The sequence below is a fragment of the Eleutherodactylus coqui genome, chromosome 11, assembly GCF_035609145.1.
Source record: "Eleutherodactylus coqui strain aEleCoq1 chromosome 11, aEleCoq1.hap1, whole genome shotgun sequence".
NCBI classification, from domain to species: Eukaryota; Metazoa; Chordata; class Amphibia; order Anura; family Eleutherodactylidae; genus Eleutherodactylus; species Eleutherodactylus coqui.
Genome location: NC_089847.1, coordinates 112218360 through 112233730, shown reverse-complemented (window position 1 = coordinate 112233730; position 15371 = coordinate 112218360). Strand labels below are relative to the sequence as shown.

Sequence of the window (15371 nt, the reverse complement as noted above, 5' to 3'; positions counted from 1 at the left end):
CGATTATCGCTCAGATGTCTTTTGAGTGATAATCGTTGTGTGTAGCTGCACTGACATCCTGCAGTTTTCGTTAAGCCGTCGCTCATCGCTGTCTTTCAGTGTACTGAAAGATGACGATGAGCCTTATCAGGGACTCGCAGCGGGATACTAGTGTTTCAGCTGTATCCCGCTCCCTGATAGGCTGGGCTGGATAGGCGGTCCAGCTCTGTTCTCCATACCCCGCTCTGCTGTATAACAGCCAGGGGCTCCATGCAGAGAACAACTAGATGCAGAAGACAAGCGGGGCCACCCTCCTCAGAGCGCTTGGCTGTATGACAGCTCGGAGCGGGGAACAGTTGGATGCAGAAGACAAGTGCCTCCCCCCCCCCCCCCCCCCCTCTTCTGCATTCTCCGGAGCGCAAGGTGATCGCCCAACGTTTGAGTGATCATCTTGCACTGTAAATGACACCGATGATCGCTCAAAATACATCTTTCGAGTGATAATCGTTGTCTAAATGGGCCTTTACAGAACCTCACCTCCACAAGAGTAATACACTGCAGTACTACCATATGCTATTCCTTCAGCACACGGAGAAAGCCAGCATAAAAAGGATGTGATTTTTGGCTATCAGTCACTGCCTCTTAGCCTATAGTGGATAAAAGAGACCTACAAGAAGACATTTCCAAAAGACTATTGAAAATTAAACATGTCGTCTCAGATGCAAAATAATTGTTTAAAGTTACAGGCCTGAAACCTGAGGCTGCACTACTGAGAAATCCTAAAGGGTCCCATTATAAGTGCCCTGATTCATGTAGTAGCAAGTGTGTGTGTGTGTGTGTGTGTGTGTGTGTGTGTGTGTGTGTGTGTGGACATCGATGGAGGTGGGGAAGGAGTAGCTGCCTACTTTTAAAAGATACGTGTGGGAAGATAGACATCATAAAAGGAAAAGGCACATTTTTAGGGTTCTTTTACACAGAGCGTCTTATCGTTCGCTCGTGCAGCCTGTTTATACAGGCAGCTAAATCATTCAGTCATTCACATTCCCCGTTTTGGTGAATGACTAAACCAGGGGTGTCCAACTCCTTTTTATGTCAGCCCTATGGTGGCCTTCAAAGGGCTGATTGAAATGGTAAAACTGCACAGTAATGATGACCCTCATAGTGGCCACAGTAGTAATGGGGTCCCCCATAGTAGTAATCACCTCTTCACCCTCCCACTGGCTAGCCAGCATCCCTACAGGCATTCCACTCACCCAGCCTGAACGATGAGAGTGAACATTCGCAGGATCCAACTATTTTTTTTTAAAACAATAATCGTTCCGTGTAAAAGGGCCTCCAGTTTGTTGATGTGAAAACCGGTGGTGTTACCTCTTCTAATGACTTATTCAAACACTCATTGGCGTTGTCCAAGCTCCTTCATGCTCTGATGCACGCAGTTAACAGGCTTTGAGTCCAAAACTGCATGGAAGGTAAGTAAGATGTTTGACGTTTTACTTTATTTGAAGATGTAGTGTGTAGAATCAAAAAGAATAGTAAGAGTTCTCCTCAGCGCTCATAAACATGGTATCACATACACATACCATAACGTTGTCACTACTTCCTGTCTTTATCCCCTAAAGGCCTTGTCTGACATTTATTTTCCTCTGCCATATAGTCATATACTTGCCTCTCCGAGGTCCCCGCAAAGCATCTCCTTTCTCCGGTCTGTGTTTATAAGCTGCAGCAGCCTGTGTATGGGACCACACAGGCTGCTGCAGCCAGTCACAAACTTCAGCGCTGCTACAGGCTGTAAACATAACGTTACAGATGAGAAGCGAGGTGCAGGGACCTGGGAGAGGTGAGCAGATGACTGTTGACGATTTTATGGCAGGGAGAACATGTTTATAAGAAAATTATTAGTCTTGACAACCGCTTTAAGAACACATTCATTTTTTTCCTCCATAACTTTTATTTTTCCCCATTGATGAGGCTGGTTTCCCTGTTTTGTTTTTTTTTGAGCTGCTTTTTTCCCCCATGCATTTTGGGGTGTATATATGACTTTTTAGTAAATATTTTCTTTGAGGTGACTAAAAGTTCTGATTTATTGTGTATTTTTTTCCTGATGACATTCATTGTGGATCAATAAGTTGTTTTAATAGTTAAGTCTTTTAAAATGCTGTGATACGAGATTTTATTTTTTTTTGTTCATTTTGATTTTTTTTAACAAAGATTTTTCTTATCAGAAAAAAAAAAGGGGGAAAAAATTAGTTCTTTTCCCCTTTCGTCCAGGTGTAAACGCTGCCATCGACTGAACGATAATTTGGTCACTTATCGTTCATTGTTGAGTTGCTGCACACCTAAAAGCTGAATGACAGTGGGTCCATGTAAACAGGCAAGTCGTTCATTTCTTAATGACTGCCAATTCGCTGCGATGGAACGATCTCCGGCGCTCCACCTCCATTCACTGAGCGATCGGCTCTCCTGTGTAAAAGCTCAGCGATTAGTGCTGGGATGACTGTCAGGTATTGAACTTGTGATTGCTTGTACAGTACACTGCAATACTGTCACAGGCAGGGCTTAATAGGGGGCATCATTGGCAGGCTGTGGGCCTTCAGAGGGCTCAGACGATTGTGGCAGTGACATGGCATCACTAGGGCGAATCCTTCAGAGTACAGATAGAGCGCTCTCACTCGGTCATGCAATTTTAACCCCTTAGTGACAGCCCTATCGTAAAACTACGTCCTGCTGTTGCAGGACGTGTATGGAGGGAGGTAGCGGCGCTATCTCCCTCCATACAGCGCGGGCATTAGCTGTTTATTACAGCTGACACCTGCGGGCAATAGCTGCGTTCGGCCGATCGTGGCTATTAACCCTTTAAATGCCGCTGTCAATTCTGACAGCGGCATTTAAATCCCCCGAAGGCTGTTCGGGGGTCCTGCACGGACCCCCGCGGTGAGATCGGGGGAGCCGTGCAGGTGTCATGGCAGCCAAGGGCCTAATGAATGGCCCCAGGGCTGCCTTAGCAGACTGCCTATCAAGCCATCCACACAGGGTGGCTTGAAAGACTGCCTGTAAAAAAGCAGTATGACGTAATGCTATAGCATTACGTCATACTGCAGGAGCGATCAAAGCATCGCATGTTAAAGTCCCCCAGGGGGACTTCAAAGTAATGTAAAAAAAATAATCAATAAAGTTTTTTTAATTGTTTAAAAAAAAAATTCTAAAAGTTTAAATCACCCCCCTTTTGCCATATCCATTATTAAAAAATCTAAATCATAAAATAAAAATATGTATTTGATATCGCCGTGTCCGTAAAAGTCCGAACTATCAAAGTAGTGCATTATTTTTCCTGCACGGTGAACGTCGTCGGAAAAAAAAAAAAAAACGCCAGAAATACACTTTTTTAGTTACCCTGTCTCCCAGAAAAAACGCAATAAAAAGCGATCAAAAAGTCGTATGTATTCCAAATTGATACTATCGGAAACTACAGGACGTCCCGCAAAAAATGAGCCCTTACTCAACTAAGTCGACGAAAAAATAAAAAAGGTATTGCGCGCAAAAATGACTGCAGAAAATAATTGAAAAAAATTAAATATCTTTAAAAAAAAAAAAAGTACTACAGCAAAAAAAAATACTATACAAGTTTGGTATCGTAGTAATCGTACCGACCCATAGAATAAAAATATCAGGTCATTTTTGTTGCAATTTGTGTGCTGTAGAAACAGGACGCACCGAAAGATGGTGGAATGTGGTTTTTTTTTCCATTTCTCTCCGCCTAGACTTTTTAAAAAGTTTTTCAGTAAATTATATGGTACAATAAATAGTGCCATTGAAAAATACAACTCGTCCCGCAAAAAACAACAAGCCCTCATACAGCGACGTCGATGGATAAATTAAGGCGCTACGATTTTTTAAAAGGGAGTAGGAAAAAACAAAAATGGAAAAAAGCAAAAAAGCTCCGTCACTAAGGGGTTAAATGTCGGCATCTGACCACGACATCTAATGGGTTAAGGGCCCGCACCCGCTAAAAAGCTCCGTCACTAAGGGGTTAAATGTCGGCATCTGACCACGACATCTAATGGGTTAAGGGCCCGCACCCGCTGTGGAGGGAGGGGGCTTGTTTTTTCGTATTTCACTTCATAAGTCTGCAGCCAAAGAAGGGATATGATGGCCGATAAATTTTGCTCACTTGCCATGGTTGACCTTTTTTATAACTATTACAGTACATGGCTAGAAAGCTGTCAATCAGGGTGGGTGGGAACTTGTGTATAGAGATGTAAATCACCATCGGAGGGTCAGGGCATGCATATGCACCATGGGTGCTTTTGTGGTCCCAGCAAAATTGGTGGGTTTGGTCAACTTTTACCTAATGCGTGTGGATAGTTTTAGTGCTTGAGTTGTCTGCAACACTTCACAGGGAATAAAGGCCCCTTTACACACAACAATTATTGCTCCAAATTCGTTCAAACTGCCGAAAGTGAGCAATAATCACGTGTAAACGCGAGCAGTCATGCACTATTCGTTCACATGTCGTTGGCCACTGGTTTTAGCCCGCATAAAAACCATTGTGAAGCTGCTCAAAATTGGTTCGATTTGAATGGAATTCGTTCAGTCTTTTGAGCGACTTGCTGACCTGAATGTACTCATTGTGTTTGCCATACATATATAATGAGTACATTGTTTACTCATGGCAGGAGAAGAGTATGGAATCTGCTGCCCAGATAATCCCTCACTTAAACACGTACCTGAGCAAACAACTTCTACTTTACTTTTAGCTAGTGAGGAAATGGAGATGATTCAAAGCCGTTATCTGTACGCGGAATTTTTTTGTAAAATGACGACAGTTCGCTCAGCCGCGTGGCCGTTTTAGCGATAATCGCTGCTTGTAAAATGGCCTTCATGAAGTGTTATGCAATGCCCATTGCGATCATTGAATTGTCTGTTATACAGGGCAGGTCAAGCAGATTGGGACACACTTTTTGTGGCTGCTCTCCCCTCTGGCCTAGGGATGAGGATCTGGAATAGCGGGGCTCATCGTTATGGAAGAAAACTTTAATTAGAGGGGAAAAAAATGTTACGTAGTTGTATAGCTGTATGTTATATAAAATAGGGTGGTTTCACATCTGCATCCGAGGTCCGTCACAGATCTGGTTTCAAATACTGGGCAGCTCGGTGGAAAGCAGGCGGACACCATTATAGTCAGTGGGGTCTGCCCGGCGCTGTTTGGCTCTATGTAGAGACGTCCCAGTCGGCCGCGGGGATTCCCCTTTACTGCTATCCAAATGGGGCAGAATTCCCAGCGCAGTATGAAAACAGCCTTAGTTGGCTCTTTAGAGGGCAGATGCCTCACAACCCCATTCGGTAGGCTCTGTGGCATATGAATCGGAGCGGAGAGCTGTGACCTATCAGTGGATCCCACCCATCTAGCTTTTACTTGGATGGTCAACAGAATTCTGCCCATTACTTCTTACATCCAGATTAAACAACAAAACCTAGAAGAAAGTTTTACATTGGATCAGTATAAAGCCTTGTTTAAACTGAATGATTATCGTTCAGAAAATCGTTAAAACTTAAACTCAACTGTAATCATTAGACGCGAGCCAACGACGAACTAGAATCGGGCGGTTCTCAATCGCCGGGAGTTTCAGCCGGCATAAAAACCAGTGCCGGCTCGTCCGCTTGTCAGACCGTGTAATCACTGGTCCACGTTCCTATGAGAAACGGTGAACGAAAACTGCACGACTCTCAAAGAGTCGTGCGGTGTAAACACCCTGCCCAAGAGCGAATGAGAGATGCTGACGTCCCCGGCTCGTTCGCTTGGGTAAATGAGAACGGTGAGATTCTCGTTCTGTCTAAAAGGGCCATATCTCAGTGGTCATCAGAAATAAACCCCTAACCTTGTATGAAGAAACTTGCCTCCAAAAGTCAAATGTACAGAAAAACGTGTTCATTCCAAGCTTACATGTTTTGGGGCTATAAACATAGGGGGGCGGTAAATATCCCCGAAATGCTTGGAATAAACCTCTGTCGATTTGCTTTTTGGAGAGGAGTTCCTTCATGCGGGGTTATCTAATAGATCTTCTGCCCCCACTTGTGTTAGTCAGTATATATTTTATTTTCGATGTCCGCCGGTTTTTACTTCTACTGCTTGAGCGTTATTTTTTTCCTACTTTTTATTCTTTACTCTGGATCTGCTACGGACATTTGGGATCTGTATTTAGAGATTGCTGCACATCGGTTACTGGATCGGCCGGTCTTCGGGTCGTGCCCTTCCCAGTGCGATTCCTTGTAGGTTTTAAGGTGTTAGTGGGTCATATTGCAGGTATTCTTCCATATATAAGTTACATTAGTAACCGCCATCTTCCTGAGACACGAGCTGGGGGTGTTTTTTTTACTACTTTGCATACTTCCCATGGGTACGGGCCGTGTAACACTACTATATTCCTCCTGCAGCAGACCCCATGCAAATAGTGGAGTCTAGGATAAAACTGGCAGTGACACAAAATACTGATGATTACTTTGGGGTCAGACCAGAAGGAGAACTGCGCTCCCCCGGTGTTACTACTTGTCCTCCTGCCCTTTTGCAAATGTCAGCTAATAAGCGAACTGTTAATAGAAGCTTTCAGCCTGGAATCAAGGCCCAATATACAAGCTGTAGCTTCAGCAGCAGCACACAACTACTTGTAAATCTTGGAAGCCATAAAGATGGCACAACGTGGCATCGGCAGGGTGCCATTGGTATGGCGCTGGTCTTCCTTAGCTGCAACACTTCTGCGGTAGGAAAGCTCTAGAGGTGCAGCATGCCATGGCTTTCACTTTAGAGTCATAAGGAATTCGACAGAAAGAGCCTCCATATGTTATTGGAGGTACAAGCACCAGCCAGGGGGCGCCCTTTTATTGCTCTGTGCAAAATGGAGCCATAATATAATGCACAGGCATCTGCTGACCATTACAGGCAATCCATGAAAAGATGGAGTCCAATCCAGGGTCACTCCTTTACCGAGGGCTGGGTAAATGTGCACCATTTGCGAGCAAGTTAAGGAGCTATAACCCGTGGCTCAGTCAGGCTGGTTTCACAACGGCGTTGGAACCTCCGTCGCAGATTCTGCTAAAAATACCTGAAGAAAAAGTACGGCATGCAGCGCTTTTTCTTCCTTCCCAAAGCCGGGCAGCTGAGCGAAAACTGAACGGACCCCATTATAGTTAATGGGTGCCATTCGGTTCCATCCTGAATGGAGCCGTAAAGTGGGACCCTGAGCGCAGGTGTGAAACTATCCTCAGGTACTCCTCTACAAGGTGGTGAGGGAGGGTACGCCGCCTCTGGGTTTGGCCTGGGAGGGTGGTGATGGCGCCAACCACTACCTCTGCTCCAGACACAATATGTTGTCATTTGGCTTTTCAAGAAACTGATATAACTCATACACCGTTGACTAGTAAAGACGAAAAAAAAACTGAACGCTTAATGCAAACCCTCTGGTTTTGGGTCAAAATTCCAAGGTGGTGGTAGTTGATTTTTCAGCTATCTTTTGGTTTCGCCGGTTTGGGGCCCTGTTTTCAGTTGGCTAAAATGCCCGCTTCCATTTTTAGACTACATAGTCGTCCTGAATGCATTGGTAGCGCTATACCTGCTCTGTGATTGGCCAGCACTGCTCATTTGATCGACATTAGCCAATCACAAACCAGTATAGTTAGAAAATGGCGGCCATCTTGGCCACCTAAAAACTGCACCCGGAAGCAACCAATAGATGATCGACACGATTAACTACAGATAATAAACCCCCGGGACAGAATTTTAACCTGAAACTAGAGGGTTGCTTTACCACAAGAGTAAAGGTGGGAAGTTGTGTAATCATATATACTGCTCCCCAACTGTAAATGATAAGAATATTAGCAGCCACTGAGAGTTTATGTGCCTATAAAAGTTTGAGAAAGTTCAGACCACTTAGATGACTTACAATATTCTATATCATTTATAGTGGGGGATGAATTGCTCGTCATAGTGTACACCTCAGCTGCTGCAGACCCTCTTTTTGGAGAGAGAACCTGCCCTATTCACGATTAATTGATTTTTGACTCAATCATCTTCATTGTTCAGCAGCTGAGATATAAAACTGTATAATACGCACTGCAGCTGCTTAAGCGCCTCTTCTTAAGGAAAGAGGGAGTCCTAGATGTCCGTTAATGCGAGGTTGGCGCAGGCAAAGTAACTTTGAACAAAGGCGATCTGTGACGGACTGCTGGGGAGGAGGAAACTGCTTTACATTGACTTGTCTCACATGTCTATTGCCTATGTTTATGTTGTTATGAAGTGAATGCTTTCCGGGTAAATCCTAATATATCACGCTTGACATGGCAATCCTTGTGATATGACACACCTAGGCAGCTTGACACGGGCAACTATTAAAAGTCTTTGCACTCTGTGTTGTTTTTATGATCTCTTCCTAGATAAAGGCTATCGGTTTAAGCTCCTTCTTTTTCACATTACTGCTGGACTCTTCCACCCTGCTGCCTATATTGGAATGGGCTGTAGCGTAATAACACAAAGCAGTGATCTAACATATCACATAATTGCTTAAAAGGATTGTCCAGTTGTAAACCATCGGTGGCCTTTTGTTCAGACATATTATCTATAGTAGATCGAAGGAGGGCGCACAGAGCTGATTACTGTAGGAAGCAGACAGCTCCGCTCCCACTGCAGTGTCCAGGCTTCGTATTACAGGCCAAGTTTCCATTGAAATGAATGGGACCTTGGCCTGCAATACCAGGCTAGGCCACTGAGGTTGGCATGGAGATGTCTGCTTCCTGCAGAAATCAGCTCAGTGCATGAGTGCACTGGCCCTGCAAAGAGTTGGTAAGCAGAGGTCCCAATCTACCATTAATGGCCTATCTTTAAGGTGCTTTTATATGGAACGACTCCCGAAGGTCCAGCGGGAGTCTGAATAAGCATCGTCCATTGTAAATGCATGCAGCAACTGAACGACAAGTCGTTTGCTTCTCGTTCATCGGTCAGTTTTTGCATGCAGAAATCTGAACGATGTATCGTTGTATGTAAGCAGGCAGTCCATTTATGAATGATTGCCTGCTTACTGTGAATGTGGGTGGGCTGGAATGATCCCCGCTCTGCTTCTATCCAGTGAACGATGATCACCCCCTTGTAAAACCACGTCCATCGCTGGGTCACCCTGTTGGGCAGCTGTTGCCCGACAGATCGTCCCATGTAAAAGCACCCTAACTCTGGGCCATCAATAGTTAACAACTGAACAATCCCTTTAAGTGTTTATCTGGGAACCAAGCAAGGACAAACAAATCTTCAGAATGAATTCTGTGAATACAATGTACTATGAAGCCTAGACCTTAGAACAATAGTAGAGGGAGAGAGGAGCCAGGCCAACAATCAGCGAGTGCAGTAACACCGGTCCGGGGAGTAATCACTGGTGATTATGGAGAAGCTACAAATTGTAGCCTGTGACATTTGGGCCTTCAATGACTGGGTTATATTTTAGGAGATTAATCACAGGTCCTCGTTAGATGCAGGATAGAAGAACATGCCGTTCTATCTGTTTAACATATTTCTTATGTGCCTACAGGTCAAAGCTAAAAATTATGACAAGGTAGAGAAGGTGAGTGCCGTCTGCTGTTCCTTGGCTTGGCAATCCAGTTCTATCCATTAGCCTTATAAATATACGACTGCCTGTGTTATAGTCATACATGTACAGTATATACACGTTAGGAGGATGCAATAGATTCATCAACTGACTACCACCTGAACATCCCCAAGAAAATGACTTGGAAATCATCAGTCTTCAGTAAGCTTTAGGGTTCACCCTTGTGTTAAGGCGGCCTTAACGCCTTCAGCAACTGTCGGACAAATGACCCTTCACCCGGCAACTGTCCCCCCACAATACGCATAAACATTCAGCTCGGCCAAACGTTGGTGTGTTTAGGGTGTTAAGCCACAGCTAGACAGCTCTCACACTGACTTATCTCCCTGAGAACAAAAGTATCAAGTGATGAAATGCACCGTCCCCTTATTCCATATGTATCGCTGACATCTTGTAGGCCTGCGAGCCCAAGACAGTTTGTGAAATACTGAAGCAATACATTGTATCCATTTGCCTCAGTAAACTATGAGATTTGCAAAAGGAAACTTGCCACCCCGCATCCTTCTTTCCTGGGACGTCATCTGTCGAGGGAAGCTTGAGCCACCCCCAGACACATTACATCTGGCCCTACCGTTACCGGCGGCTTTCAGACAACTAATCTCTGACGTATATATTGGAAGTCTTTATGGTATTTTAATGGAAGTGTGAAACTGGTCTGTATAACTTGTGTTCATTTCTCCAAACTTCTTTATCTGCAGTTATTTCAGAGATGTCTGATGAAAGTCTTACATATAGATCTGTGGAAATGTTACGTGTCCTACGTGCGGGAGACAAAAGGGAAACTTCCAAGCTACAAGTAGGTATCCAAGGCATCATTACGGTCCTTGTACGTTTGCTATATAGGACCTTGGGTCGTCTAAGGATGTATGACCCTGTCGGAGCATTACAAACATTTCATGAGACCATAGCTATAAGTTGGAGGTCTTGGGCCTGATGCAAAGTCTATAACCATTCCCTAACTATCACATACCATTGAGTTTATGTTGCATTGGGCCTGCTTGGACTCACCCTTGCACTTCCCATAGTTATGCCACTGCTCCACTTGTAGGTCCAGTATCTCTAGTTTCACTGACCACTAAGCAACAATTAAAGTTGCTTTTCTGAAACCACAGGGCTGGAGATGGAAGCTCACAATGATCTATATTTACCCTCATCCTGACACCCAGCCCTCATGATTGGTGAAATTAAAGACCTTGCTGTTGGTGCTGCAGGCTATACGGCCTACAGCTATAATCACATTGCAGCATACGGTTTTACTAGCTATATATATATATATATATACACACAGTTGACAGGGTTTGGTTTAGGTCAGCTTTTAATTACACAGAACATCCAGTGATTATCTTGACGATTATCATCCATAGGGTTCTCTACATTATAATGATATGAATGATTGTACAGGATATGATACAAAGGATCAGTCCCACTCATACCCAGGGTCTCTGCGGCTATTCAAGTGAATGTGGCTGAGCTGCAAAACTACACACAGACCACGGACAAGAGTGGGGAAAAAAGGGTCAAGTTTAATCATCCTGGACGTAATCTACATCATGGGGTATTTTAGAAGGAGTTTTAAAAAAAAATGTCTGCATTTGAAGACACCTACAGATTAATTTCCTGCTAACATCCACTTTCTCAAAGTGCAGTGGATGCAGAAAGGCATAAATTATACCCAAAATCTATGTCAATTCCTAGCTTTGGAAAGGCCGGTCTTAGTAACTTACCCCCTTAGTGCTTCTGTGAAATTCCAATTGGTATTAGGGCTTATGCACACAGTTATATTGTATGGAGTCGTAATACGGCGCCCATACAGCTATATGGGGGCTTACTACATATAAAATCAGTCATTGTCTGTTGGATTCTGTATGAACATGAAAAAAAAAATCGTCACTTTCTCCAATGGACTCTGTGTGTATGGAGAATACCTGTTTACGTGCGGCACCACAGACTGTATGGCAGCACCACACTTAGGGCTTTTACCCACTAGCGGTTTTTTTTTTTCTTACGCTGCGAGAGCGAGTGAAAGTACTCTCCTCGCAGCGCAAGAAAAACGCTGCTATATCGCAAAATGCTTTCAATGCGGCCGGCAGTAGCGCCAGCTCCATTGAAAGCACAGGGAGTATATTGCGGACTTCTGCCTCAGCTGTGGACCGCGGGGATGAAGGAATCCTCTGCCACAGCTGTGGCAGAAGTCCAGGATGCTATCCCATTGCTTTCAATGGGGACCGTGCTGCTGCCGCCGGCCCCGTTGAAAGCAGTGGGTTGTAGGCAACCCCCACAGCATGATTTTCGGGGAAGGGCTTGAAATATAAGCCCTTCCCTGAACATCATACCTAGCTGATGGAAAAAATAAATAAATTATGTACTCGCCTCTCAGGCGCCTCCTCCGGCTGGCATCCCTGCACTGCTGTCAAGCTGTTTTCAGCAGGTGGGGATTTGAAAATCCCCACCTCCTGAAAGGGCTGTGCTGATTGGCTGAGTGCTCAGCCAATTACAGGCAGCGCTTAGCCTTTCATCAATGAATGATGAGATGCTTTCCTATCGCTGCCATCTGGAATACAACATAAAAATGTAAAAGAAGGGGAAGATTTACTAAGCTAAATATGCCAAAAGTCTGTGCCCAAAACCTTGTTCTCCATGCCTCGCACCAGATGTATTATCTGTTACACACATTTGCACATCACTAGTTAGTGTCTAGAAAAGGGAGGAGCGTCTTACAGGAGTCTTAAAATGTTGGCACAGAATACTGGCCTAAAGTAGGCTAATCAAAGGTGGTATAAGGAAAAGTGTCTAACTTGTCTAGCAAAATGCACCAAAGATGCCACCCAGCGTGCATCACTGTGATGAAGGTGGCGCATCCTCTGCCTAGGGTAGTTTTAAGATGTCTAAATGTACAGCAGTAATAAAATCTGCCCCAAAATATATTTAACCACCTGTATGTAATGTTGGAAGTAGATCCTATATACAGGGGCAACTGGATTGCTAGAGAAGACTAGTTAAAGGAGTTACCATTTGCAAACTATGGAAGACCTAGCCTAAGGCTACATGCACATGGCACATCCGGATTCCGGCCCTGACCGCATCTGGCGACCCTGCCTACCTGTCATTCTCCTGCTGCTCTGTACTGTGGATGGTTCGGACAGCTCGCCGTCGGACATGTGCAATAAAGATTTTTTTTTTAAACTCCTACTTGACCCGTAGAATCCGCAGCCCAACCGCAATGTGGATTGCGGGCGGGCCGCAAGTTGGACGGCTTCCATTGACCTCAATGGAAACCGTTTGTGCGAGAACCGCAGGAAAATGGAGCATGCTGCGACTGGAGCATGGAGACTGCAATTGATTTCCACTCGTGTGCATGAAAAATCATTTTTCCATAGCATGCTTTGGAGGGTATGTCCTGCGTAACACAGAGGCGCCCCAGATTCCGGAGCAAAAATCCACCTGTGTGCATGGGATCTAGGATAGGCCATCAATAGATGATCAGTGGGGATCTGTTGCTTAGGGTCCCTGCCAATCAGTTGCTCTCTGAGCCGATGTGATTGTGCTCTAAGTGGATTTCTGCAGGAAGCGGACGGCTTCATTCCCATTACAGGAGCCAGGCTTAGTATTGCAGGCCAAGTTCTGATCCATTTCAATATATTCAGCTGAGTGGCCCATAGCACAACTGATTAGTAGGAGTCCCAGGAAATGGATCCCCAACTATCTACTATTGATGGCCTATCCTGTGGATAGCCATCAGCAGTTTAGAACTGAGCAAGCCCTTTAAATATGTTGGCTCCTTCTCTGTGTGAAGGCATTCAGTGCTTTTGCAGGGCATAAACCGACTCGTGATGCATTAAACCTTATTGCTAAATTGCTGCAGCAAAAAAAAAAAAAATTTTCTTACTTTTCTTGTCTTTCAGAGAGAAAATGGCCCAGGCGTATGACTTTGCTCTTGATAAAATTGGCATGGAAATAATGTCCTACCAGGTAATTACTCTTCATAATCCAAAGACACTAATTGTGTGGAGCCTAATGACGGTCGGACTGACTCTGTCTTTATTTGCAGATCTGGGTTGACTACATCAATTTCCTGAAAGGAGTGTAAGTCTATGTTCAAGTCATTTCTAATATTCTAACTGAGAAGGCTTTATAGATATTGTATCTCGTCAGCCGTTCCAAAATAGGGTTCCCACTTAGATTACAGCACCCTACACATCAGGACTTGTGCAGCCCTTCATCATGTCTCCATATTAGCAGTTTTTAGTATTACAGGCCATAAAGGTCTAACCCGGCCAAAGATGTTTATTTTAATGCAGTGATGTTCAATGTAGATTATAACTACGTATAGATAACACGTAATCCACCATTCACAATATGTGATGGTCACAGCTCGCCTCCTCCCCTTCCTGCACAATGACCTCCGCACAAGTCACAGCGCTGTCCCACAACACCCTGCCATAGCAGTGAATGAGTCTACTTCTGTCTATTGTGTCTGCAGCAAAGCATCTCTCAAGTCATGATAACTGCTACTCAGGCAAGATGGCTACATCCATAGTCATGTACGGGGAAAAGAATACAAAAAATGTATAATCAGAAAATAAAAAATAATTTATATATATATATATATCCATATCCTTTGAAATGAACCTCCACTATGTCTTCCTGGTGCCAATATTTGCAATACCAGATCAGTGGAGGAATCAGGCAGGATTCAGGATTGAGCAGCAGTTCTCCATTCTGTCATCTTTCGTACTGATTTGGGCCCACATGCAGTGAAGGATTAGCAGCTCCATAGGATCGAGTCTCGGGTCACACTACATTATACGTCTGAATGCACCATGATGTCTGTGATTTCTTGACAATTAGGGAAGCCGTGGGATCCTACGCAGAAAATCAGAGGATCACCGCCGTCCGCAGGGTTTACCAGAGGGGTTGTGTCAATCCCATGATTAACATCGAGCAGCTGTGGAGAGATTACAACAAGTATGAAGAGGTAAAGTCTGCAGCAGGGATTGTGCATCATTACAAGTGGCGTCCAAGAGGTTTTGGCTCCCGACAAGTTTAACTCGCTGTTGTCTTTATCTGCAGGGTATTAATGTTCACCTAGCTAAGAAAATGATAGAAGATCGGAGTAGAGATTATATGAATGCCAGGAGGGTGGCAAAGGTAAGAGCCAGTCTCTAAACTACTGGCAGTGGGTGTTTGTCTAAACTTGGCCTTTTGCTTGAAACAGTTGAATTAGGCTAGTTTCACAGATCCAAGCGTGATATCAGGCCGTGATACTTGGCTGGATATCGCTCTGGGAACGTGCGATATCCCTGTGGATACACTTCAGTACAGTTTTCAATGGGAAACCCTACTTCGCATGTTGTGCTTTGTGTTTTCCTGCACCATTGAAAACAATAGGCGAGGGGTTCCGAGGTAATGCCCAAAGATAGGACATGCTGCAAATCCCCCCCCCCCCCTTCTTGCGCTAATCTCTTGCAACGCACCAATCTCACACAATTTTCTTGCCCAAGTGAAAGCGACCTATGGCATCATGTTCACTGGCGGATGTGATTTACGGAATCAGAAGATCCGCAAATCAAGCTGCCCATAGGCATACATGGGCGTCCACAAGAGCATTAAAGCATCCGGATTTGTTTTGCGGACTTTTCAGTCCGGAAAACAAATTGCAGCTGTGAAGTCAATGGAAGCTGTCCGACCCGCGGCCCGTCATACTGCACGTGGCGTATCGGCTGGCGCTTCCGCACACATCCGCAGTGAAAA

At 44.6% G+C, this 15371-nt stretch overlaps 1 protein-coding gene across 2 annotated transcripts in view; it reads left to right on the top strand.

Moving 5' to 3' along the window:
* The window catches only part of CSTF3 (cleavage stimulation factor subunit 3), a 71790-nt gene that overhangs the window by 45737 nt on the left and 10682 nt on the right, over positions 1-15371 (top strand). Inside the window, exons 4-9 of one of the 2 annotated variants that reach the window (XM_066583257.1) lie at positions 9546-9578; positions 10319-10416; positions 13523-13589; positions 13669-13703; positions 14469-14595; positions 14691-14768. In XM_066583257.1, the coding sequence (XP_066439354.1) occupies positions 9546-9578; positions 10319-10416; positions 13523-13589; positions 13669-13703; positions 14469-14595; positions 14691-14768 (438 nt within the window). Of the gene's footprint in view, positions 1-9545; positions 9579-10318; positions 10421-13522; positions 13590-13668; positions 13704-14468; positions 14596-14690; positions 14769-15371 lie in introns of both variants that reach the window. The other variant, XM_066583258.1, reaches the window with a different exon arrangement.